The sequence below is a fragment of the Anopheles maculipalpis genome, chromosome 2RL (assembly GCF_943734695.1).
Source record: "Anopheles maculipalpis chromosome 2RL, idAnoMacuDA_375_x, whole genome shotgun sequence".
Taxonomy (NCBI): domain Eukaryota; kingdom Metazoa; phylum Arthropoda; class Insecta; order Diptera; family Culicidae; genus Anopheles; species Anopheles maculipalpis.
Window position 1 is genome coordinate 42,520,059 of NC_064871.1, and position 26,174 is coordinate 42,546,232.

Below are 26,174 nucleotides of genomic sequence, written 5' to 3' on the forward strand. Positions count from 1 at the left end.
TGTTACATCCCATTTGGGACACATCATTTGGGTTGTGAAGAATGAAAAGTATTTCCTTTTTACTGAATTCTGATGAAAGACATAATAAATCATTTTTGATCTGTTTTATACCCTATTTTTTATGTAATTGTTTCGAAAAGCATTGTTTATTTTTCATTTGTTTAGTAGTTTTTGTTATGCTTTTCAACTACCAATAGTGATTTACTGCGATTGTTTAACAGAAATTCAATAAAATATATTTGCTACAATTTTGCCATAACGAGATACATTAGTTCTTGAGTTAGTAGAATGTTAGTAGAATAATTAGAAAGTTGAAAGGTCCTTTATAATTTTCTTAGAAAAGACACGAAAATAAAAACAATAAAGCTCTATAATTATCATCTTAAAATAAATTTAAAAAAAACTCTATAGTTACATTTCTAAACATGAAGTTTTACTCTTACTATTGCTAAATAATTCCCACTCGGGAAAAGGTGCAGTTTAATGGTTTGAAGAAGGGAAGGCTTCCAAACCAACATAAATTGTAATTGGTCAGTTTATTAGCTCCTAAGCTTTAGCTACGGGAAAAAAAGCTAAGTAGAGTTAAGTAAAAAACAGTAATGAAAAAGATAACTAATGTCTCGGTGTTGCTATTATCAAAATAAGTGGTAGAAATCGATAGCTAAAACTTCGGGAATATACGAGAAATCTAATCTGTTCAACAGCTCCATGATGTGCTTTCACCTAATTTAATTAACTGATCGCTTGCTTGATATCGTTTTATTATCCATTCGTTTTGTTAGATTGCGCTCGTTGAAAGGAGTATTTTTGTACAGCACATCAAACAGCTATTTATAAGAAAAACCTGATAAAAAAACAAGCAATAAATGTTTATCCACCTTTCCTACCGTCAAACACCAGGCGTCTCCATCGACATTTTCTCCATACAATTTGAAGTTACTAAGCAAAATACATCTAAAAAAAAGTGTTTTTAGCTTAACACAATGCTTCCCTGTAGTATAAGCCATGTGTGAAGCCACAAAAGCTTATGTTTTTGTTTCTAGGATAAAACCGTTTCGATCCAAAAACACACACACACAAGCTCCAAAATCATGTATGCGAGTAACGTTTCCCAATTTAGGCTAACAAATTCCTTCTCCCACTTTCCCGGCCAACCAGGCCAAAATCTCGACTATATTAAGAAGCTGCTAGAGAGAATGTACAAATCTCTGCCAGAAAGCTTTTGTTACTTTCCGATACGCCTCCAGTGGTTCATAAAAAAAAACCCAGCCAAAAAAAAAAACAACCTTTCACCGGATAGCTCCAACGTTTGTGTTGCGTTACATTCCCGGTGCATCATGAATGCTTCCCATCTCTATTCGTACCACCACGCTGCTGCTTTCGCACCGTAATCCATTGTTTGCGGGGTTAGCACACCGAAAGGACGGGCTGTCTTTAATCGCACCGTTCAGCAGGCGCCTTCAAGGCGAAGTCCGAGACGACTTTTGCTTCGTCTTGAAACGGCCATCCCGCTTGCCTCTCTCTTCCCCTTGTGGGAAGACTGTGACTCTTGTTGCACGGTTGATTCTATCGGCGTGCGACGTCGCAGTAGCCGAACGAATACCGAAGTGAGTAATGCTACTCCCGCACTCCCTGGAGAATGGAACAGTGGGATGCCCTGCCCTGTGTGCTTGTGCGGGTGTGGACGTGGGTGTTGAGCGTGGGGATGGGGGGGGGGAGTAAGCGTTTGGCTTGCTTTTCCCTAAGAGTAAAACGGTAGCAAACAGCACGCGTGCTGGGTTCGGGCAGACCGAAACGAAACCGTCACAGTCGTCGTCAATCCGTCTTCAAACGCGGACCGGCAGTGATCGCAACCGCTCGTGTGTATGTGCGCGCGTTTGATACCCGTACGCGTGTAGAACCTCGTGCGTGTCACACACAAACTAGTGATGAGAAAGTGTGCTGTGAAAGTTCAGTTTTCTATACGGAGAACGCAAGGTCGTTAATGTAGGTGTACCCGGTTATGCGTTTTCCTATTCTGTTCTGATTATTTCCTAGACGAAGTGATTATTGACACGCGTCAAATATTGCTTAGCAGGATTATGGTGAGGGTGTATAAACAGTGTGGGATAATCTGGCTGATTGATAAGGACGCTTCCGGGCGTTTGAACAGACCGCGTGATCACGTTCGTTCCTTTGCTGTTAAGCACTTCTAACCGTTGTGGGTGTGTGGGTGTGTGTGTGTGGTGAGAAGTTTTTCTCATAAAGGTGTGATAAATGACTTTCGTAATCCTTTACCAACTACGCTACCGCTTAGCTGGTTTAGTGACGCGAAACACTACAACGAGTCACACCAAAGGCTAGTTAGATGTTAAGCGTCAGTTTAGTGGGAAAACGGGCAGGTCTGTCCGTTGTCTTCCATCAGAAAGTTTTGTCACTCTTCAACGGTGTTATCGGAAACCTCATGGAGGTTTCCGAGAGAGAGAGAGAGAGAGAGAGAGAGAGAGAGAGAGAGAGAGAGAGAGAGAGAGCAGGCGAGATAGAAAAGGGGAGCGACCCAAAAATCTATGTGACCGAAAAGTTTTTGACGGAAATTTTTAAAATATTTTTCACATTTTCGGGGCTTTTCGCTCAGTAAAAACTTTTACACGCGTTGACATGCCTGTGCCCTAAGGCGTTTGTCGATTGCCCACAACAATGTGTTTTGGGGGGAGTGTTTTGGAAGCTATTTTTAATAGGGATCCAAGAAGGCGCAAAAAAAAGGTTTCCTTTTTTTAAATTTATAAAGAAACAAACCACCTTCAGTGGGAAGGATTCCCTTTTTGTTTCTACTTTTCAGCGTAAAAGCAGTGAGCCAATAATGTGAAGAATCTGCTAACCATGAAGTTTGTAATCTCTTTGCTTGTTGGGGGGGATTGGGGGGGGGGGGGAGGACTTTTTTCTTTCTTTCTTCTTTATGTGGAACAACCCACAACCAGTTTTCCATTTGTGGTCCCGTTTTTCTTACACCCAACCAAATATGTTTTTCTTTTCCTTTTCGACAACAACGGACGAACGGTAGGCGTTTGTATCGTCGTTCCGTTCGCCTTAGGGGTGGGAATTTTTGGGGTTTAAATCGTTGGCAGTTTTTGATATTTGCCTTCAGCTTGCACATCTTTCAACATTATTATTTCCCCTTGTATCGTTTGGTAGTTTGAAGTGCTGTAGCGTGGACTGCTCCAGACAGTAGTTCGGGCCAGCAACACGCGAAGGTTAGAGGTTTTTTCGGTGGATTAATGAAACATTTTATTACTCGCTTCTGTTCTGCTCTACTTCTGGCTCGTATTCGTATGTTGGCAGCGCAAGATTCTTAATTAAATTGTTGTTTTGGTAAAAGAGGACGTTAAGTTGGTGGTTGGAAAAGGTAATATTTGCATGCCATGCAAGGTTTGGTTTTCGTTTCAACTTTGTGTAGGACTTTTCTTTTCGAATACATCGTTTGCCCGATGGCGCCTTGGGTTTGTGTAAACAAGGCGATTTATAATAAATCTTTTAAACCTTTTTACAGCAGGTCTTTTTTTTGCTTCAATTGACACATTATAAGAAAAAGTTGTATCGAATTTTCTGTAGCAGTACACCCCCCCCTTCCCCCCACCAAGCAACACGCATGAATGTTAAATAGTGTGCTGAAAATAGATTCGCATGAAAATTAATGTAAAGTGATTGACTTCATAATAACAATCCGCACGTACCGTACCGTACACATCGAGGCGCGTGTCTTGGTAAAGTGGTGGAAGCACTCGGGACAGACACATATTCCAACCACGTGCATAAAAATGGGATCAAAATTACAAGCATTCGCGCCTGGATGCGTCATGCAGCGTGCCAAACTGTAAACAAGTGAGCGCGAAAGCGGTTCCCATTTTCATATGTACAAACTGTTGAGCACAATCCGCATAAGGTATCTTAAATTAATCTTCGTGATAAATGAGCCCGAGGCCTCAGGCTTGTGCGCATTTAAATGTTCCGTCGATTAGTGGGGCCAGGTGTGTTTTGTGGTACAGACACACGCGCAAGCCGCTGCCAAAGGATCGTAAAACATTCGCCCTTTACAATTTACGTGTGAAACGTAAACGCGGAAGATAAAAGTCTGCCGCATTTTGGTTGCTGGTTGTGAAACTGATCTCACAATAGAGCGCCGTGCATCACCCACCATCGAATTCCCCACCTGGATGGAAGTCTCCAGTTTCGCCCCTTGCATCCGACTAATGTGGCGGAAGTTTGCGATAAGAGCAAGAAGTGTGCCCGCGCCCGTGGAATGCGTGTCTCGATTTGTTAGATAGCTACTGTACGGTTAACGAGCCCACCTTTAACGATAGCTTAAATGTGTTTGATCATAAAAGTGTGACTGGCGTTTAAAGACGGCTTACGGGACAAACGTGTTCGTACCTGTGACACCGGGTATGGGAGTAATGTAATGGTTGGGGTAGGAACGTTTTATTCAAATTATTCATTGTGCAGGTTTATTAAAATGGTATTTTTGAACATGTTGTGAAATATGTTTTACACATAAATGAGGTAAAGAATCTGCAGAGCTGCAGGTTGATTTAAGAACAAAAATTATTTCAAAATTTATCCGTCAATCAAACAGATACTAAAAAGTGATTTATTGTCGTCTAGTTCCAATACACATACCTTGCTAATTTTTAGCGAGTTATTAGTTCATAGTTCTCCATAGAGCTGAGTCTATAAGGTGAAACAGAAGCATCCCAAGAGTAGACTTCGAAGCAAAGGAATGATTCGCCTCATAGATTGTTCTCGGTTATCAGAAAGAGTCAAAATTTTTGGAAAACCTTGAAGAGCAAACACTAACGGAATTAGTTTAAAAAAATGAAGCAACTCAGTTGTAAACTGCGATTTTGACTGCGAGATTTGACATTGCGAAACTATTAAAGAGGATCTTTTTATTAGATAGGCTACAACGGTGAAGCTGACTAATGCAGTTCTAAATATAGTTTTGATCCTGAGACATTTTTAAGTGAAACATATTAATTTAAAAATCTTTTCTTTCTTCGTTTGCTATGACAACCTCGTGATATTTTAGCCTTTTATTTCTAACATCCTTCACTTGAACAGTTCATCCTTAGTTTTGGAATTGGAATCAGGATTGCTAGATCTGAACCACTGAAGAAAACTACGAATTGTAGCCAGGAACATGACACAGATTATCTGGATTGCCAAGCACGGTGCAATAAATAACTTTTTGGGGGAAAACTTAAAAACTTGATAAAAAGAAATGTTAGATGTATTAAGACACGATCGTTGTTAAGGTTTGTTTCTTCTTTTTATCCAAGTTTGGGGGATTGGGACTAGCAATGCCCATAATTCGGGGCATTCTTTATTAATTGAAGCAGCCCAGTGGTGTAGGCGACAGAGATGTCGCTCTTCATACGACACGACCGAGGTTCAAATCCCATCCGGACCGTGTCCCCGTAGTGAGGCAAGTCTAGTACGCCATTCGATGGCCGGCGTGTCCTTGGAGAGGTCGTTATGCAAAGAAAAACACTTTATTAATGCGTTTCGGATTCGCAAAATTTGTCTAAATCCCAGACAAACAACGTGATTAAAAATCTACAATAAAAAAAGTTTTTTTTTCAATTCTGAATTATTTACAGAGCAGAGTGTACATGGTATAGTAACTGAACACAGTGCAAGTTTCTCTTCTCTACACCTTTATTGTGCATACCTGAATGATTACATTGACACAGCTCGATTGTACATATTTAATTAAGTCGTCTAGAAAAAAAGGGTAAACTATGTGTCTTAGCTTCTCAGCCACACACGCACACACATAAAAACGCACCAATAAAGATTGCTTCTACGGCTCAAGATTGTCAATAATCCAATCGGTAAAGGTGGCCACATTCGTATAGACGGCAGGCTCACCAACAATGGCACACTGCTTACGGAAGCTGCCGACACCGACCAGATACCAGGCACGATCCGTATGAGAATACATCAGTGGCCCCCCAGTGTCACCCCTGCACGTATCCTGCTCCCGCTGTGGCGTAGCACAAATGTGTTCCTCATCTATGCTGGCGTGTGGATACTGGGTACGGCAAACATCTCGCGAAACACCCACCGAGGCGTAGTTCCATTTGTGATCACTACCAACGGCTACAATAAGGGGATGCGTTAACGTGTTAATAACGAATGCATAACGGGCATACAACAGGGTTGAATGCACGTTGCTGGGATTGATTAAGCCTACACCTACCGTCGGGCGTTTTTCCCCAGCCGCTCTCATAAAACTGGCCACTCTCGGTGCTATAACTGGTCCACGAGGTCGTATCGAGTGGTAAACAGATAGCAGCAACTGATTCGTTGAATTCTATCTTCCGCGCTAAACGGAGCAGGGCGATGTCTTGCTTCACTGCCGGTGAGCCTGTGCCGGTGTAGTTGGTGGGGATGGTAATTTTTTCGATAGCAATGTCCTGAACCGGGATGGCACATTCAGTGTCATCGGACGTTGAGGTACAGTCGGGATTGGTTTGCAAATTCCATTCACCTACCCGTACCGATACGCTGCAAGCGTGATGGGCAGTGATATATTAATCATTACAAATCGATTGATATTGGTGGCGCTTTGCTCGTTCATCACTTACACTGTCCAGGTTTTTTTGATGCCCATTATGCAGCGAGCAGCTGTTAGTACGTATCGATCGCTGATCAGTGATCCACCACAATGGAAACGATTCTCGCCATCTGGAAAGGAGAGTTGGGTGGTGAATGTGGAGGACAACGTGGAGATAATCCATCGACATGGAAAAAAAAACATTTTGCTTGAAGCTTGGTAATATTTTAATTTACCAGCACTTTCTCCAGGAAGATATGTTCCTGGTCCAATTCTTGATAATATTTTTTCAACTTACAGCCACTATAAACTCTCTAAACTATCTGTTCAAAGTTATTGAAATTATAATAATGATTAGGAGTAGATTTGTGGCACAAATCTCCGTAATTTATAAATCAATAAAATGCTCCTAGTCTTGGTCAAATTTCGACCTACTCTAAACCAAGCCAAGAAGTTAGAGCTGAGATTACATACTGTACTAATATACTTATATTGTATGGCATAATATATACATTCCAATGTTTTCCTATTTGATCAACTTGTTTCATCAGAATGAAAATAGAAAATGTCTCATAAGTAAGAATTTCCAGAACAAGCTGAAAATTTCACTGAAAAGATCTGAATTGCAGCTGTTCGATTTTTTAAAACGAATAGCCATTAATTAAGGTCTTACCTTTTGTCCGGTGCTGAATCAGGACGTTCCACGGAAAATCGAACAGCCCCGTCTGCTCCCCACGGACCGGGCCACGGTACGTATCGACACCGCACACCGTCGGCAGTAAACTTTTTTTCTCCTCCGGTGTGCTGAACCGATTTTCGACCAGTTCGGCAATCGTCTCCCCGTCAACCGGTTTATCCGTTTGGGTGATGTTCGGTGCGTTGCAGCACACGAGCGCCTTTGTCTCGAGCATCCCGCACCGTATCGCCTCAAGGTACCGGATGTCATTGTTCGAGTGTTTGTGCTTCATCAGCACGGCCCGGGCAAAGGGACATTCGCGTACCAGCACACAGGTGCCATGCTCGCCGTCCGGATTTTGACAGCTGGAAAGATCTGAAGAAATTTCATCGATACGTTCAACACTTTTGAAGTAGAAAGCTGTGTTCCCCGATGGACGGTTTCAGTACGTACATTGGGCGTCTGCAGACTGCTTAAGACACCCGACGGAACACAGCACCAGAATATGCCACACTAATTTGCCCATCGTGTGACGTCGTACTTGCTTGCTCTAGAGTTGAATTTTACAGCAAAAAAAGAAATTCTCTGCACCACAGCCACAGCCTCGTTCCGAAACGATTGGATGTGCGCCAACGACTGACCGGTGGCGTCGTCAAGCTGATCTACCAGTCCCGGTTCTGTCCAGACAGTTTCTGCCCAAGCGAAACCTGTTTTCTCGCCCTGTCATTCTCGACCGAACGAAGCATCTCCATTCACGGACGGCGCGAGGTTTTTGCATAGCTAGCCGGTACGCGGACGCGCTTGAAGCGGGGCCATTTCACGTTTTGTGCTGCACGTCTCTTTCAACTTTGCATCAAAACACAATACCGCTAGGTTTTTTTTTGTGTGCGTGTGTGTTGATAACATGGTGGTTATTCCACCGGTCGGGTCGGTTATGTGTGCGGCCGCTGATGATAATCAAACCAATAAATGTTGGAAATACCAATAGAGAATGGGTTTTTGTTTTGTTTTGGTTTCTCCTGCTTAGCCGCTACTGTGGAAGCGATTTTACCACTTATTGACACCCAACAGGTTCTCTCCTCATTTAAAGTGTGTGTGTGTGTCTCAACGCATCGGGATGGGTGCAAAGTGGAAGCATAACATGTTGATAATGGGCACATGTTTGTTGAATGTTTTTTTAAATGAGTTATGCAAACAAACCAATTTGTAGCACTATATTTGCTTCTATTACATTGGTTTTTCATTGCAAGCTAATTGGACAAGGTGTGCAGGAAGATGTTTTTATTATTTATCAGATTCTAAAACAACCTGAGTGAGGTTTTAGCTAGACAATGAGTATGGTTCTCTGAATTACTTAAAGCTACTAGCATGATTTATTCTGTTACAAAACTGCAGGGTTATTTACAAAACTTTTAAAAAATGTTTACGAATTTAGCAGAGGCATACAGCATACACCACATTGCCCACTAAGTGGGGTCTTTATTGTGCATTATTTATTTTCGCTCTGACAACCGCCGCTATACTCAAAATTAATAAAAAAAATTTGTTTGCGCTTGCTTTTCAGACCACAATTAGTATTTTTATGATTTTTCTACTTCTACTAATGTTTTCTAAATCTTTCAACCTTACATATTTTTGTTATTGTTCGTTAAACTATCATTGTAATTCCCCTTAGTTGAGTTATTTAACACCAGGAGTTTAAAAAAATTTTATTTTATTTTTTTATTTATTTATTTTAATTCAAATTGTCTGCCTCTCCGGGCTACACAATGTATACGCTTAAACTAGGGTAGGTAGAAAATTATGATAAGGAATAATTAGAGGTAAAGGACTTTTATGGAGTAAAGGTAGTGGACTCTAGAAGGTGAGAAATTGAGAAAACAAATAAGAAAGTTGAAGTCGAACAGGTCGTGATCTCTGTTGAAAGAGACGCAACATCTTAACCAAGGATCATTCTGGCCAAAAACCGAACAGCGGGAAGGGATGAATATGGGTGGTCTATCACGAAGTCGACGAGAAGGGGCATACAGGGGTATAGAAGATAGAGGTGAAGGAACGTCGAGTTCAGAGGAAAGGATACAGGCGATGAAGTAGGACTGCGCGAGCAAATATCTATTAAACCCAACATACGGAAGCGGAGAGAATATGAGGGCTGCCGTGTAGAAATCTGCGGACAGCTAGCCGCGTAAACTTCCTCTGAACCCTCTCTATTCTCTGCACAGCGGTTTCTCCGGCCACACTACGATTGCATAAGCCAGAACGGAGCGAACCCAGCAACAGTACAGTGCCTTTAAACATAAAGGATCTCAGATCTCAGAAGCCATTCAGAAAACTAGGCCTAGTGCTCTATTAGCTTCATTAACTATATGGTTAATGTGTTCATCGAATGAGACTCCCTCATCCAACCAAATAAGTAGAGTAACCCCAAGATCTTTCACGGTGGTTACTCTACTTATTTGGGTGCCGCATAAGGAGTAGTTCCATAAGAGCCGATCAGCAGAAGGCCTCCCGAAAGAGACGACACAACATTTAGGGGGCAGAGCACCAAACAGAAAAGTCACTAAGAGAGCGTTGGAGAGCTCGAAGGTCGGAAGACGAAGACACGGGGAGAAAGATTTTGATATCATCAGCAAACAGAAGGTGTTCATCAGTTGGTAGAACATTGATGCAGTTATTCATGAATAGGGAAAAAAGGATAGGACTTAGAGCACTTCCCAGAGGAACGCCAGACAAGCCCACAAATGAAGATAAAAACGAGTGTTCCAATCTGACTGAATAAGATTGATTCGAAGGAAAGGACCCGATCCAGGACAAGATTGGTCCTCCAAACCCAAGTTTCTCCAATTTTGCAAACAGTAGATCATGTGGCAAACTATCAAAAGCTGCTTTGAAATCAGTATATATAGTATCTACTTGACGTTTACAGACAATGTTGGACATAATAACAGACACAAAACACATAAGATTTGTCGAAGTATGTAGAACGTTTTTGATTGTCTGATTGTCTGATTTTGATTGTCATTTTTGAAGTTTTTTTGTCTCATGCATAATTATCCTTTGAAACATTAGAATCCGTGTTCCGTTGTATCTACCTCGTCAACGTTCTCAGTATAGAGAAGTTCTCAGTATTTTTCTATCTCGACCCTCATCTTCAACCGCTTCTTTTGAACTTCTTCCTCTCTGTATATATTTTTCGTTTATCAAACGCTTCAACTAAAAGCATCAAACTTTAATTTATTTTTCCTTCATTAATTCTGTCTCCTCACATCCTCCGAGCGTACAGTAATCTTTGTTTTAGTGTTTTAGTTTATAATTAGTATAAAACCTTAGCTGGTAAGTTGGATTTTTAATTTAGCTTTAGGTGAGTTTAGCCTATAGGTTGACCACTGAAATAAACATGAAATGAAACGAAAAAGCAAATGAACCCCTTCTTGTGGTACTTGCTATCGGATCATGTTTTTTTTTTAGTTGTATGGTTTTATTCTCTTTCTTTATTGTTCTCTTTTACTTTGTTACCAATTTACGTTTTTGCATACATTCGTTTTCAAATTTTAGTTTAAGTATTACGGCTTATTCGTAGCTTTTTTTGAGCTGATTTTGTACAATTATCTCTAGGCATTTTCTCCTTTTTTAGCCTCATCCCGGGCATGCTCAGTTGTTTTGCATAAATGTGTCGAAATAATATTACGACAGGAATTATACTTATCCGATGTACTTTTTATTTCGCTTTCTCTGTAGTGTATTCGAAGGTATTCTTGCAGATAAAAATCAGATCACTATTTTCTTAAAAAAGTGTAAAAAAAAACTTCTTTACATTTTAACATTTATTTCTGTGTTAAATACTTAAGGTTTTATTTTCTATGTGAGTGGATAATTTTTCCATGTTGATGAAAAATTATCATCTGTTCCCTAAATTTTCCCTAAATAATTATATCGCTTATGTAACAGGATAATGAAAATTGTACACTTCTATCCGGCTTATACATAGACGGAAAATGTATGAAACGATCCCACGGTTGGCTGAAAATTAATTTCCCTTCGTCTCATTTAATCGCTTCAGCCATTGAAAACCAATTACAAAAGCGTAGCAAAAAACTGGCAGCCAAAAAGAAAGAAAGAAAAAAAAAAGGATCTGGTCTGGTTTGTGTTCCGTTTGCTTGCTCAGCTCTTTAATTAAAGCGACCATAAATGTTATCGGGCAGGATGGATAGAGCGCCGGTTATATTTAGATCATCACATCTCAACTTATCCTGCTCGGTGCTCGGTGCTGTTCGGTCTGGAGCTGGTGTGCTTTTACCATATTAATGTTGCTTTTTTTTGTGTTGTGTTGTGCTGCACCACATGTACCTAATGCCATGCCCATTTGCCCATCAGGTCCGATGGCTTTGGTTCGATGTTTTATGTTGGTTTCATTGAAATTCGATCAATTCGCCAGATTGTCGCCTGGTGCACACATGTCTGATGGCTCTGATAGTATGCTTGCCCTTCGGATGAAGTTTGGAACACAGCTGGAAGGAAGCATCCGTGCTGATGGAGGTAGGATGGAACGAATAGATGGAAGAAGTCGGTCCAATTTGCTTGCCGTCCCGGATGTAGCAGGGTTGGCCGGTTTACGTAATTTTGTACTCACATCCAATGTGCATGCATTGCAATACAACCATATCCTGTTCGGAACGCTGCTTCGAGAAGTGCTTCGATGGTCGATAGGGTTGAATGGAATATTGTGGCATGGTGGCAACACAACTCACGGTTCATTAAAAGTTCATTTGACTAAGCACTTTAAATGTGTGATCCGATACCTCGGAACGCTCTCGGGTTGTTTAGCGCCGCTCTTGCTTTGTAATTTAATCGTGCAGCAGTATGGCGATGAGTGGCTTTATTTTATTTATGTTTAAATTGAGCTAGGATTGAGAGGAATTTGAAATAAAAAGCTAGAGTCTATTTTGCGATACGAAGATTAGGAAGAATTGTGACAGGACCTTATTATCGGGCAATTTGTTGTCGTGGTAAGGAGTTTAACAGTAAGCTTAACTAGGAAAAGGATACAACCAAAGGGGTTTTCTTTATTCGATTACAATGGCCTAGTCTAATTCCTTAACCAGATGCATGGTTATGCACATAACCAAACATTTTGTGTTTTATTTTCTAACTGTGTTTCTATAATGTTTTACGTCTCATTTTACTCCCTCACTATTTCTTGAAAAGTAAATGTTAAATGACGGAAATACACATAAATTTTTGTACTGAGCGAATTAAAAATAATTTTCCCTGAACGTTCCCCTTTAAAACGTTCCCCCTTTAAAGCTCACAACAAGCTTGTCGGCGACATTTTCTACAGCCAACAGCCCAACAAAGCAGACGCTGAAATGTGGTAATGAATTGGTTAAAGTGAGAACGGTTGAATAATAAACGGCCGTGCGGTACGGATGCATATTCGCATTGCTTTGTTCCTTGGGCTTTGCTGGCGGATTGCTGGTCTGATAATGTAATAAGCTCCTGCAATAAGCCACAATCAATTCGCAAAGTAAGTAAGCGCTCTGCTCGGCAAACTTAGCAAAACGGGTCAAAACCCTGGTTCTGTCGACCACTTCCGTCCATTCGCGCTGTCCCCTCCCTCCCGAAGCAGACAATTGCTTCTGGCTGCCGTAGGGGGGGAAAAAAAGAAAATTTTGCAAACGATCGCTCAACACGCACACTTACACGGAAATGCGGTACCGTTGGCGGTAGGTTTGCTGGTGGCCCAATTACCAACTCCCACCCCTCGGGCCTACGGTACGGTGTGCAATGGACACGGCACCGCTCGTTGGAAAGTGGCTCCATGATTATGAGTCAAATTAAGTTTTATTATCCCTGCTGGTTCATCGGACGGCTGCCAGTAGCTGCAAGGACGCACGCACCAGTTCCGCCGTCACGTGACCGTACGAAGGGAATGGGAGTTTTGTTGCCTGCAAGCAAGGATACAAGGCTAAGCGAAAATTGCGTTACAGAGCCACCACAGACACTCGCCAAGGATCCAGGCGGGTGTTCCAGCGTGGAGCCTGGATGCGCTAGCCCAAAGGATGCGAGTGAAAAGTGAGAAGCGTACCGATGTGTGTACGGAAGAAGCGCCACGGGTGGGGATGATTTGGCGCGACAGCAAGTAACACGTAGCGCCACCATCAGCGCGTACAATGGCAAGTTGCGTAGAGGTCATGTAGAGGAGAAAAATGGGTGTGCTGTGTGTGGCAGCATGCGATACGTTCGGCGCAGGATCCACTAGGAAATGGTGGCTGGGGCTGGACTGTGTGCGTTGAATGGTTTTGCAACGGTTGCATGCACTTTTGGAGGGCAGCAGCCTTTTGGCGCCACTTTGCTTGGAAGTTGTCCTACTTGGTCGGGCGTTTTAGTTTTCTTAGCTTAGCTTAGCTCGCACTAGCGATGTTCAGTGAGTGATTGTTTTATTAGTTGAGCAGTGCTAACGATAATTTTACTACTGAGTGAGTGGAAAGCAAATCATAATTTAAGAAGCATTGATTTAAAACAGTTCAATTGTGTGTCAAGCGGTAATCGATGGACGTTGAAATTGAATATATTTTTGAAATATATTTTTTCGTTGAAAAAACCGAATCGTTAGTTACCGAAGCTTGATTGGTTCAAAAATAAAGGAATGTAGTTCTAATTTTGACTAAATGAAGGCTATCCTGACAAAACTGTATTGTTGCTCTTCGGTTTTCGCAAACTATGTTGCATTCACCTTCAAATATCGCAAGGCTTCGTTGTATCAAACCGAAAAAGCAGTCTAACTGATCTTCACGCTGATTCAATAATATAATTGTAAAGTATTTTTAGGCCAGATGAGTTCAAAATAGAATCGCTTGATTAAAAAATTTGTGAATAATAAATGAGAAGTCTTCGTTGCTTCTATTTTAATAGCGTATTGGTGATCTGATAACGTGGAAGAAGCTCAGCACAGTTACTAAAGGAAAATTTTGAGAAATAATATTCGCTGTGTTGAATCAGTCGTAAGGATTAACATCCTGTTAAAAATTAGGTGAATAATATAAAATAATAAAGCCTTACAGCCCAATATAAGGGCTACCGTGTGCTTTCTGCTGATGATAGAAAACCTACACCTATAAAAAACCTTAAATATATTTCTATTTAGAATATTATATATTAGCTGTCCATACCTGTGCTTTTTGTGCCTTAATAACACCTTTATAACGCTGTTCTCTCTTTACAGATATTCTTCTACTTGAAAAAGTTAATCGTTATGTGTTTAGTGTAGTGTTGTTACTTATGGTAATTCTAATCCAGCAGTGATCATTGTGAAAAGTTCACTAGCAAGTGACCATCATACGTGTGTGTGTATGTGTGTTTACATTGTGCAACATCTATGTGTATGTGAAAATCCCCACTACACATCATCCCATTATTAATCGCAAACCAGTGCGAAAATCCTATTGTTAACCCTATCTTCCTGCAAATTTCCAACTAAAACCCAGTGCTAGTCTACTCAAGTTACAGCCCAACACTCGTTAAAATAGCAGTTACGCATAGTGCGCTCATTAAAAGATCAATTTCTTGCTGCCAAGTGCTAACAAGTGAGCTTGTTTGTGGTCACAAACCGGCACTAGGATGGCCCAATTTGTGACACACATTCAGCCGACGCTGATTGAAGCCTCCCAGGGGCACGTGCCGCATCATCATGGGCATCAGGTGGGGGTGCCGCACACGTCCCATCTACCGCACAGTGGGCATAATATGCCTTCGCCGCCTACCCATCACGGTCATAGCCATGGGCATGTGCATGGGCATAGTCATCACCATGCCCAGAACACGCTCGTCCACAGTGCAAGTCGAGAGATGTCCAACGCGAAGGGATCGTCCGGACATAAGGCACCGTCGCATTTGCCACTGTCACCGAAAACGGACGACCATCATCACCATCATCCCCACTATCAGCATGTGGAAGGATACTATCAGCACGCACCGTTACACTACCAGCAGCACCATCATGGCCACAGCCACGGGCATCATCATTCGGGCGTAAGTACATCTTTCATACCGAATCGATTGGAGGGTGTATTCTTTCCGCATTGAATGGCTTTCGCAGCCCGGATGTTTGCTTGGTACACAAGCATTGCAAAGCGTTCTTACAATGTGTACAAAGGTTAGGCGTGCATTGTTTTGCTATCTGTGGCAGGCAATGTTCATTATAGTGGGGAAAGGTTGTAACCGTGTAAACGACCAAAGCTTTTGTATGATTACATTTGTTTTTCTGGTCTACTTTTTCCCAATCATTTTTATTGATGTGTTGAATCATCAAATTGCAATTTGATAAATTGTTTGTTGATGGCTGGGTTTCCACTGATTTTTATAATTTTTAAAGTAAGAAATGTAGGTTAGGAGATAATGTTCTACCAACTTCTTTTTGGCTTAACGACCTTCTAAGGCCACGGCGGCCATCTAATGGCTTACTTGACTTGCTGATACCAAGCATTTGGATAGTCAATCCTCTCTACGAGGGAACGGTCAGAATGGGAATTGAACCACGGTCCTATCGTGTATCCGTTACCGTTTTCGCCTTACCATCGGGTTTGTTCCTATCTTTGCTCTAGCTACATACATTTATTAACATAGGTACAGCTTAAATGCTAGCATCAAAAATGTCTATTTTTCTGAGCTTTCTTTGGTCAACATCGAGTGTCAGCGATCCACCTAACGGTCAGTTGTCTTTTGTAATCATGTGTTTCATTCAGAGACGACATCATATTACTTACTTACTTACTTACTTACTTACTTACCAGTCGCTACAACCGCTTTGCGGTCTTGGCCTGCCGCAGTAGAACCCGGAACCGCTCACGGTCCCAAGCCGTCGTCCGCCAATCCACTATCTCGACCTTGATGGCGGATGATTCCACGCCATCCTTCCACCTCAATCTGGTCCTACGACGCCTCCCTTGTTCGTGTGGACGACCTAAAAGGACTTTCTGGGAGCTGGGTCGTCTGGTGCCATGCGTATAACATGCCCAGCCCATCGGAGCCTGGCGAGCCTAATTCGCTGCACGACGATGAGGTCGTCTTACAGTTCGTACAGCTCGTCGTTGTAACGGCTCCTCCATTGTCCGTCCACACATACACGGGGCCAACAATCCTTCTGAGCATCTTCCTCTCCAACGCGGCCGTCGCGACAGGTTTCTTGAGGTGAGATGTGAGTGCAGTGAGATGGGTTGCTGATCTTTAATCTGCGACCCGAGGTTTTCTGCCGTCTGCTCGATCCTTTGGAAGGCTTCTGCTACCTGGGAGAGCCGCAGAACCAAATATGTCTATATCATCAGCGTATGCCAAGATCTGGGTTGATCTATAGAAGATGGTTCCCGAAGTCTCCACCTCCGAGTCACGGATGGCCCGCTCTAACGCTAAGTTGAATAGGAGACAGGCGAGCCCATCTCCCTGACGCAGGCCTTTGGTGGTAGCAAAGGACACTGAGCAAAGGAGAGTTTTCTATCCAACTTCACCTGGCATGGACATGGTCATTCTTACAAGTCTGATCAATTTGAATCATACATCGTATTACAGTGTTATAAATTAAATGAGCTATGGCTATAAAGTTATTCCTTGAGCGTCTTAGACTGCCCATTCATCAGTTATTCTGTGGCAATATGGAATAGTAGCTGATCGTCAAGAATTAGGTTAAGCTGACAAAAGAAGGATATTTATTTACGAAATAGCGATGGCCATCAGAGCACCTCTGAACCTAGAATACTCTCTAGTGCAATTGTGTCATCATCTGCAACCGTTGTATCGAAGAAATGTGAATATTTTGAACCCAACTTATATTGTTGTCGTATCGTATTATGGTATTATCTAAATTCCCAGCTATAATCCGAAAAATCCCTGTAATTTAAGCTAATACATCAATAACTCAAACCAGTATCCAATACCAATATGCATCCAGCCGTTTGTGCATTACAAACCTAAACACATCTGCGCTCGCTTCAAATTTTCTGCAACGTTATCACAGCGCGCAAGACAACATACACAGATAAAACTTCACAAGCACAAATTCTATTAAAAGTTGAAAATTTATTGCTCCATCCATTATGGTATGCAAATTTCGTGAAGTACAACTACCCTAAACCTAAACCAACTGAAGCGATTCCCTGCCCATTTCGCACACTGTAAGAGCTCTCACCCTGGAACACCCTGGAGTGAATTCCAAAAGCTGAGGTGGAAAAGAGTTGTAAGTTGGTTGGCGTGCAGCATACGATAAACATGGGTGGAAATTGGTAGAAGTTTAGAGTTTGGTTTTGCGTGTGCACTAAATTATCGCTACCAATTCCATCCGCAATGGGTTGGATCACGCGTAGGCACCAGGATGGTCATGTTGGAAGTCTAGAAACGATTCGCCCAACGGATGGCCGCATGCGTTGCGTGTGTTTTGGACATTGCGAGTGTGTATGGTACCGCTTGAGGAGGACCTGTTTGTTTGGTTCCCAATTGCAAATGGACCAATGCAATCGATTGGGAGCAAATTACTATTTGGCGTGTTGCTGACCAACAGGCAAGACCATGGTTTACAAATATTTGGAAGCGAGCTTTAGCCCAAATAGGCACCTGTGAGGCACCTAACAACGTTGATGGTTATCAACTATACTTTACAACTGTCAAATTGTGAAAGAATCATGTATGTTGTGTTATTATTTGAGAACAACATCTGTAACATTTAAATCAAACAAAATTAAGCTCTTGTTTTAAATGGACACAATCCAACGATCTGACAACCGAATAAACATGGAAAAGGCGCTCCAATGTAAATCGTATCGCAAGGATAAGCACCGATAGAGCAACGTAAAATTGTTTCTGCACGTAAATCAACGCTGCTAAGCACATGAGCACAATCACGTGCCGAAGGAGAATGCTGCTGGAATTCGTAACAAGATGATAAACGTTCAAAATTGGCCAGCGAAAAAAAATGGACAGGGAGTATAACAAAACCAATGCACCAAATCAGTACGGAATCAAACGGAAGCGTTTTTGTTTGACCTGATTTTTGGTTGTAGCTTTTTTTTTTGTCACTATCAACTTTAGCTTTTGCAGTCCCAGCGTTTGGTCGCAAAAGTTATGCATTACCCGTTGCAACACTCTAATTATGTTCAAATGTTACGTATTATGTTTATGTTCGTTGCGTTTTGTTGACACACTGCCAGAAAGCATAATGCTTGGTTGGGGGAGGAAAAGTTTGGTACAAGTAGGAAATGCAGTGTGCCAACATTTATTTTGTGCGCCTCCATTATGGATTTGGAACTGAACGTTCCGAGTTGATCGTGATTTGGAGGAACCATTTGAGGTTCCATACTGTTTTCCTAGGTCTACGTTGCAGTCTCACATGTTCGACTTGCTGACGTTCGATGTTTGGCAAACGTAATAAAGACGTATGCTCACATGTGGAAAGCAGTGGATTCCTTAGGAAAAAAAGATCATTTTTTATGTCTCTCCGCCCAGGCGCTCGACAGCATCTCGAAATGGAATCTGACCGAATCACGCGTCACGGGTGATCGGGTTTTGCTGTGGCCGCCTGTTCGTTCCATTTGATGGACGAAGATCAAGTTTCTGGTGCTCCGTTTGTGTGTGTGTGTGTGTTGTTCCAAGTACCATTTGTTATGTGTTTTCTCGTTTTTCGTTTTCTATTCCCTACGAAATGTAGAGCAAGCCTCAGCCAACCTTACGTGACCTACCTTCGGCACACGAGTGCAACGGAAGTGCACCGACACGACTATGGGTATGACACAATTTATATGCTTCAGCAGGATGGTTGAATGCCGGCCGGAAGTACTGCTGCTCTACCTACACGGTTGGTGGCGTAGCCGTTGCAGTGGTCGTCACTCTGCAGAGGTCGTTTATCGTTTCCGGTACTTTGATGTAGGAAAGCGTTGGTGTGCCTGAGCGGTGGATGTAGATAAGAGACGGAGTGACCTCGCCCCCCTACTATTTGTGGACAAGGGTGCAGTTTTCGCGATGGGATCATTTGTATTATACCGATGGAAGTACGTACCCGATAGGCTCTAAATGGCAAATATTATGTAACACTGATGCAAACCGCAAATGGGTTTTGCTGGTTAGCCTTGGGTGCAGATTCTGCGTCAAACTTGGCACCGAACCCATACTAAAATACTGTTCAATAGGTTAACGGATCGTGGGATACGGTTTTTATGACATTTTGCTGATGTTTATTAGAAGCATAAGCAGCAAATGTTTAATAACAGTTTAATCCTGTGATGTGTTGTAATGAGAGACGCAATTTAATTGCAATCGCAGCGTCTGGTCTCAATAATTTAAGGGTAATGTCGTTGGGATCACGCCTCATTTAAAGGGTGTAATGATGTCATGAAGATTATTATTTAACTGCATTTTTAGTTTACGTTGTTATAGCCATGATGAAATAAGAGAAATTTTCTGTATCACCGACGTACTAATTCTAACTGTTTATGTCAAATATATTTTGATATTTTTATAATTTAAGAATGCTTTGGTAGGTTTTTAGTCAGCCTTGTAAACTTGGACTGTGTAAACTGTGTATACTTTCAAATTTAATAGTTTTTAGAGAGCCGTTTGTTCGATATTGTATTTGGCACCATTCAAACGTTTACAGTCTTAGCTTTTTTGTCTCGCAATACTCGCAATACTCGCAATATGTACCAGCTCCAGCTCCTTTAAACCGACAATCTTTAAACAAACAGTTTTTTTCGCATGTTAGTTGATTTTTGAGAAACTAGTCTGTGTTTATGTAGTCATACAATTTTATTATTTCGGGTTTTACTTTAGAATTTGTTTTGATAAGTAAAACTTATGTTTGGAAGAAGTTGCACCGGCCGATGCTATGGATGGACATACCAGCGAAAAGGAGAGGAAGACTTCAAGCTTAGACATAATCAGGAACCTTCGAAATGGAAAACGATCAAGACCCCCGCTACCACCTGGCACACGAGCATGGGAACGCCTGACATACCCCGGGATAAGGTGCCCTTACACGATAAGAAGACCCTAGCTGTGAACACGACTTTGGCATTGGAGGACGGAATATATGCAACGGAACAACCGAGTACACCCGGGATATGGTGCCCTTTGACAGCTCGGAGAAGGAAATGTTTCCCAGCAAAGATGAAAGGAGTATACTAATTTTAAGTTTATTGTAAGCAATACGGCCTGACCGTCCTTTATGAATAAAAAAAAAGTAAAACTTATGAGCTAATTGTAGTACGAATTAGCACTGTTTAAGTACTGTCGTAATTAAACGAAATAAGCGCGATAAATGAACGTTTTTTTTTTAATAATAAGTTCAGTAAGGATAACATTGAAGGCTTTTGCTTACTGTAATTTTAACATCTGTGCGATGGTGAAAATACAATTTACAAAAGCACATTTTCCGCACGCACTGACCAACTGCCCAAAAAATGAACCATTTGCTTTAGTACTGCTACCTGACAATAGATGGCTCTGACAGATAGAAAATTTTTGTTACTGTTTTTCAGCCACCAACCAAATTTATTAAGAAAGCAAGCAATTTTCTGCTTATAAAATATTTATGCTTTAGTTTAATTACAGATGGGTCAATATGGATGAAAAATTCACATCCCAAATTAATGTTAAAAAGGAGCACATCTGCATTTTTACTAAATGCTGTACATTCGAATTGCTTTCGAGTCATTACAAACCGTGAAGGTTATGCTATCACTGTGGTGTATACATTCGGATACAAAGCAAACAGCAGCAAATGCTGAATTCACTGTCCACCGACTCGCTTCAATTACACATTTCAACATGCCAACCAATCATGCACGTCACTCAGCGGCCCATGACGCAAGCCTTCGTATGAAACGATCGGTAATGCAGTTTTCACTTGTTCCAACACATCATCATCAAACATTACCTACCTCTGTGTATTGCAATTCGTAGTAGAGACAGGAAGGATAACCACTCAGTTTTGTTATGATTCTGTTTCGATTTCTTTTTCCCACTGCCTAGCGCGGATCGTAGAGAAGAATGTACTGCTGGTCTCAGGGTTTGCCTTAAGGAAGGGTCACTACAGTAACGGGGGAGCGTAAGGGAAAAGAGGAAACTGCATCTCGATCGGATAGTATTGAGTTACACGTTCGATTGCATCCGACCGACACTTCTCAAGCAGGAATCGTGCCAGAGAGCTCAGTATGCGTTCCATCCCCGGGATGCTGGTGTTCCGTGACGCCACTGTTGTTGATCGCAATTTTTAGCACACAGATTGCACACAACAAGCAGCTGTCTGGTTGGTTCACTGTTTTGTGCACTGTTTTCGTGATCGGTGCTCGGTGCCAAAAATAGCGCAAATTTAAGCTTCGTCTCTGTGAATGTCACTGTGACGTGTGATGGTCCACACTCGGTAAAGTTGGTTTACCGCCAGTGATGACCGTGTGACAGTGAGTAGTTTTCCCTCGTTTCGTCATCACGTTCGTGTTGAAGTCGGTGTCGACATTGTCCGGTGGTGAGCGAAATTATTATGAAAAGTGTTTGCTAAATCAACAACTGCCCTAGGGATTGGTATGGGCGATTGTGACATCTGTGGAGCGAGGAAATTTAACTTGTGCTTGTGGGTGATGCGGTGGTTAGTTGTACAGTTTTCATCGATTGGATTCGACGCACCACATAAGGACAGAGGAAGGCATATTTGTTGCTAAAAATGCAACAATTATTAAAACTTTTAAAATGAAAGATAAACCTTGTATTTCTAGTAACAATTTAGCTATCGAAGCACATTTTTTCCTCGGCGAGACACCATTCTTCAAATATTAATCACGGTTTAGTGCACCTTTTCCCGGCCTTTAAAAGCAGCATACGTTATACAGAGTGAAAGGTGCTAGTGTGAATAAAGAAAAAGTACACAAAAACATTTCCCAATGGGGAATGGAAAAGGGAGAAAAGGATTTTTTTCCGGTAGTTCCTGGCTTGCCCTTTGCCCGACCATTTTTCCTTTATGATGGTGCGTTAGTGAATGAGTTTTTTTTTGTGCTTTTTGCTGTTGGTGTAGTCCACCATCAACCTTCCCATCGCAAACCGTTTTGCTCTGTGAATGTGCAATATTTCTTACCAGTTCGTTCCAGGAACGATGAAGCGGTAAAAGTGAAAGATCATCTCACACTCGAAAGGATAAAAAGCGTTCCGTTGGTGCTGTAGGTAACACCAAACAGAAGAAAGGAAGTGTGGAACTAATACAGAAATGGTTCCCCATCCCTGGCGTTTCAAAGGCAACGGGTTAAACTGTTTATTGGTCTTTGACCTCAAAACTGGTTAAGAGTGAAGGGGAGTTGTCTGCATAGGTTTTCGTTTTTTGTTTGCCTTAGCTTTCCCATTTAGTTGAGGCGAAAGAGCGTGTTACGTACCGTGTTTCGTAAGATTATTCGTTGGGATAGACTGTACGGTGGTAGTAAATTTCAACTGCAGTAAAATTCACTTCCATCAGCATCAGCCCCGTTTCAGGGCTGGCAGGGAAGAAAATGGGATGTTAAGACACGAAAAAAAACCTCCCTTCTTACATTCTCCTCTACATGTATTTTCACAACTCAGACTTAGTATCCTTTCGCGGGCAATGGGTAAGTGCTTTTACCGGTCTTTCTATGTGTGTGTGTGTGTGTCGGTCGGTCGCTTTTAGTGCCACGCACGGTGAGGATTGATATTTATGCGCGTTGATGCTGTGACAGGAAACGAGCGAAACGTAATTATATCCAGCGGCTCGGCTTGGCTATGCTTGGTGGTTTAATGTCTCCCCTTTTTTTCGGTCTCTCTGTTTCCTGATCAACACTAACCGGACTCGGGTGAATATGGCCACAGTACTAATGATGATGATGGCTAAGGAAGTAACGATGCGATATGGTGTGTAGTTTTGTTTTGTAGTTTCTGTCTGGTGTTGGACATTATGGTTAAAGCTGTTCCAATGTACACTTTCTTGAAGGTACTTTATGTATAATATAGTACGAGGAACTTTATAAAACTAGACAGCACGATTAAATCTTTCTGAGTATGTTAGTAAACATAATTCTTAAATAAAAATGCTTTGATCAATATTATTTATTTCAATTATGTTTGATACAGTTTTAAAACAACCAGAACCTGTTTTCCATCAGTCCAAAGTCACGTGTTTTTATAGTTTTGTTGCTGTGTTGACGTGTAAACGGAGAAGAAATTGATCATACAAAATTCAATCAACAAGACCGTCATTTTACTGTAGAGCAGCGGTCAGCAAAGTTCGGCCAACGGCAGCAATCCGGCCCTTGATAGAATTTGGCTGATTTCGAAATATGGGAAGAAACTATTCTCTTACAAACATTGAGCATCTTACGGTATGATTTTTCATACCTTCGTACTCTTCCATAATTTTTGATCGTAATTTTAACTGATTTACATAAGTAGAGCATTGAGATTAACACGTTGTTACTTAGTTAAGATTTTAATATGGAATTATTTGAGTGAACAAATGAATGCATTCTCCTGGCCCGCGCCTCTCGATCATTTACAAAATTTGACCCTTTGCCTCAAAAGTTTGCCAAACCCCTGCTGTATAGCACCTTCAAAAGAAGTATAAATATAACTATAACCGGTGAAGAGAGCTTAAGTACTTTAGGAAATTCTTAACTTATTCTTATAACTTATTCTTGTTCTTGTATGCGTGTGACGAAAAGTGAACAAGCAAGTAGATCCACCAAAAATCATCATAGCATCGTATACCAAATTTCCCCAGTAGCAGGCAAACGTGATCTTTTGGTCAACAGTGTTTGGCTGACTATCACGCAATCGCAGACACAACAAACACGACTGGTTCATGGTTGTACGACAAACGTTGCCAGCACTATCACATCGTTAGTTTAAATTGTTGCTCAAAATAATTCTTGCAAAAGGCCTGGAGTCAGATTCCTGCCTGTCGGATCAATTAAGCGGTCGATACAGTTATTTATGGGTTTCCCCATTAGCTCTCTAATATTTGGCCAATTTTCAATATTTCATTACTACCGCAGACCTGTTGCTCCGCGTTCCGAGCACGTTCCGCGTTGCGTATGGGCAGCGCTTCACGTTATGCTTACTATTTTTAGCTGTCACATTACCACCAAGCACCCTCCGGCTCCGTCTGGGATGATCGGTCTAAAGTTAATTTCCGTACACTTGCACGGACCCGTTCGTAGGAAAAAATGTTTGTATATTTGTGTACGCGAAGCAGTTGGCAAAACGCGCACGTCAACTGGCGGCCGGAGATGAAACTGCTGTCTGGTCGGAAAAATTGACCGACAAACGGCAGAATACTACTGCTCGATGGCAGGGGCGTGTGTAGCTAGTATTTTGCTTTCTATTTGATTCACGCAAGCACCGACACAATTTTCACAAATTACGCGAACGTTTGGCGCTTTCTGCACAACAACACAAACCATAATCCGTGGCAGAATTCGGGGTTGAGATTGGGAGAATTTTCCAACGATCGTACCCGGTCGCACGAGGACTTGATCGCGATCGCTCATCAGTAGGGTTGCGTTTCATACGCCGTGTAGACAGCTGTAAGTGGAAGTGTTTAAATACGTGTGTCAAACAGACCCATACCAACGTTCCCTAGGGCTGTACAGTAATGTGCTGCTGAGTTCTTTGGAGTGAAAATATTTTATTAAAGTGTCATTGTCGTTTGAAGAGTGCTTCACATAGAGCTGTAACGTGAGCTATTAATTAAGAGCCATTTCACAGTGAAGAGTAATTCCTTAGCAGAGTAGCAAGTGTTTTCCAGCGTGAGCAAAGTGTAACCAAAGTGATCGAAAGCAAAGAGGTGTGAGATAACTGTGAAAATAAAAGTCATCCCGTCCAGTGGGAGCAAGAAGGATCAACCCGTAAAGGAAGTCAACGCAGCCGACCGTTGTAAACGATGCTGACACTAAAGAAGCGATTTCCTTCACTACAAAGCCTTGGCGTAAGTTGAGCGTTATTTTTATGAGTTATTTCTGCTTTCCAACACACACACACACACGTATCGGGAACATATCGAAGAGTTTTCGGGTATAATGTATTTGTGTGTTTTTTGTGTATCTGACCGCCTTGAAAGTGTGGCACACTATTTGTGGGATAGGACAAGAGTTGGATGGGACGGGATGCCGGTAGGGCAGTTTTGCTTTTGTATTTACCCTGAAGTGCTATTTATGTTGTGCTTGACTGGTTCGAGTTCCTGCTGGGTGGTACACATATCGAGTATGGCGCTTGAAATCGTTGAAGGGTAGGCCCTTGAGTGTGCTACGTTTGAACGGAGCGTTTGAGGCGGTGAGCTGTGGTGCACTCGTTGGAGTGCAAGTGTCGATAGGTCAGCTCTAGAAGGTATATATTTAAGGGATGAAAGAACACAACGTCTGAAAAAATATTAACATTTAATTGGGAAAATAAATTTGTATTTTTGTTTTGTTTCAGTTGTTTCTTTATCCATTTTTTTTGTCCAAAAATTTTAAACTGCTACAAGCACATTTTTCAAGACTTAGGACAGAAGAAAAGAAAGTTCTTTGGCGTCAATTAATTTTACTAAACGCAATAATCAACACAGAAAGTCGTGTTATTTGGAGGAGCTATTTAATTACTTGTACAGAAGGTGACAGTCGTTGAACGGAATCGTTTAGTTACCAAGCAATGCCGAGTTTCGAATCCCATCCGCATCGTCCACAATTTTCTACTCAGGACTGACCTTCCAGCTAAAGGAAAAAAAACAAATTAAGGATGCACGAAATGGCTGGCATACATCTGCTCAGGTTTTACAGCAAGAGAACAACACATCTGTAATGCTTTGTTTTGATTAAAAACAAAATAAAAGCCGAGCAATGAAGTATATTCGTTCCGGAAAATATTATAAATGAATATATAATACATTTTTTTACTATA

General features: G+C 41.6%; 2 protein-coding genes across 2 annotated transcripts in view; one reads left to right on the forward strand and one right to left on the reverse strand.

Moving 5' to 3' along the window:
* Positions 1 to 5,821: 5,821 nt before the first annotated feature.
* On the reverse strand, positions 5,822 to 7,823 carry LOC126559840 (CLIP domain-containing serine protease B4-like). The gene is made up of 5 exons (XM_050216013.1): positions 7,722 to 7,823; positions 7,266 to 7,643; positions 6,624 to 6,723; positions 6,236 to 6,543; positions 5,822 to 6,135 (listed from the first exon to the last, which is right to left on the reverse strand). Exons 1-5 carry the CDS (start codon positions 7,792 to 7,794, stop codon positions 5,837 to 5,839), a joined length of 1,158 nt encoding a protein of 385 aa, XP_050071970.1. The 5' UTR covers positions 7,795 to 7,823; the 3' UTR covers positions 5,822 to 5,836.
* A 7,042-nt stretch (positions 7,824 to 14,865) lies between these two features.
* LOC126556539 (ankyrin-3) overlaps positions 14,866 to 26,174 on the forward strand; it is a 108,722-nt gene continuing 97,413 nt past the window's right edge. The window contains exon 1 of the mRNA XM_050211801.1: positions 14,866 to 15,296. Within this exon, the coding sequence (XP_050067758.1) occupies positions 14,886 to 15,296 (411 nt within the window). The 5' untranslated portion in view covers positions 14,866 to 14,885. The remainder of the gene's footprint in view (positions 15,297 to 26,174) is intronic.

Excerpts from the sequence above, each read along its gene's own strand:
- LOC126559840 (XM_050216013.1), bottom strand. The coding sequence starts at position 7,794 with ATGGGCAAATTAGTGTGGCATATTCTGGTGCTGTGTTCCGTCGGGTGT. Across the intron at positions 7,644-7,721 it reads GCAGTCTGCAGACGCCCAAT|ATCTTTCCAGCTGTCAAAAT; the intron begins GTACGTACTGAA and ends AAATTTCTTCAG. Across the intron at positions 6,544-6,623 it reads ATCAAAAAAACCTGGACAGT|CGTATCGGTACGGGTAGGTG; the intron begins GTAAGTGATGAA and ends TCACGCTTGCAG.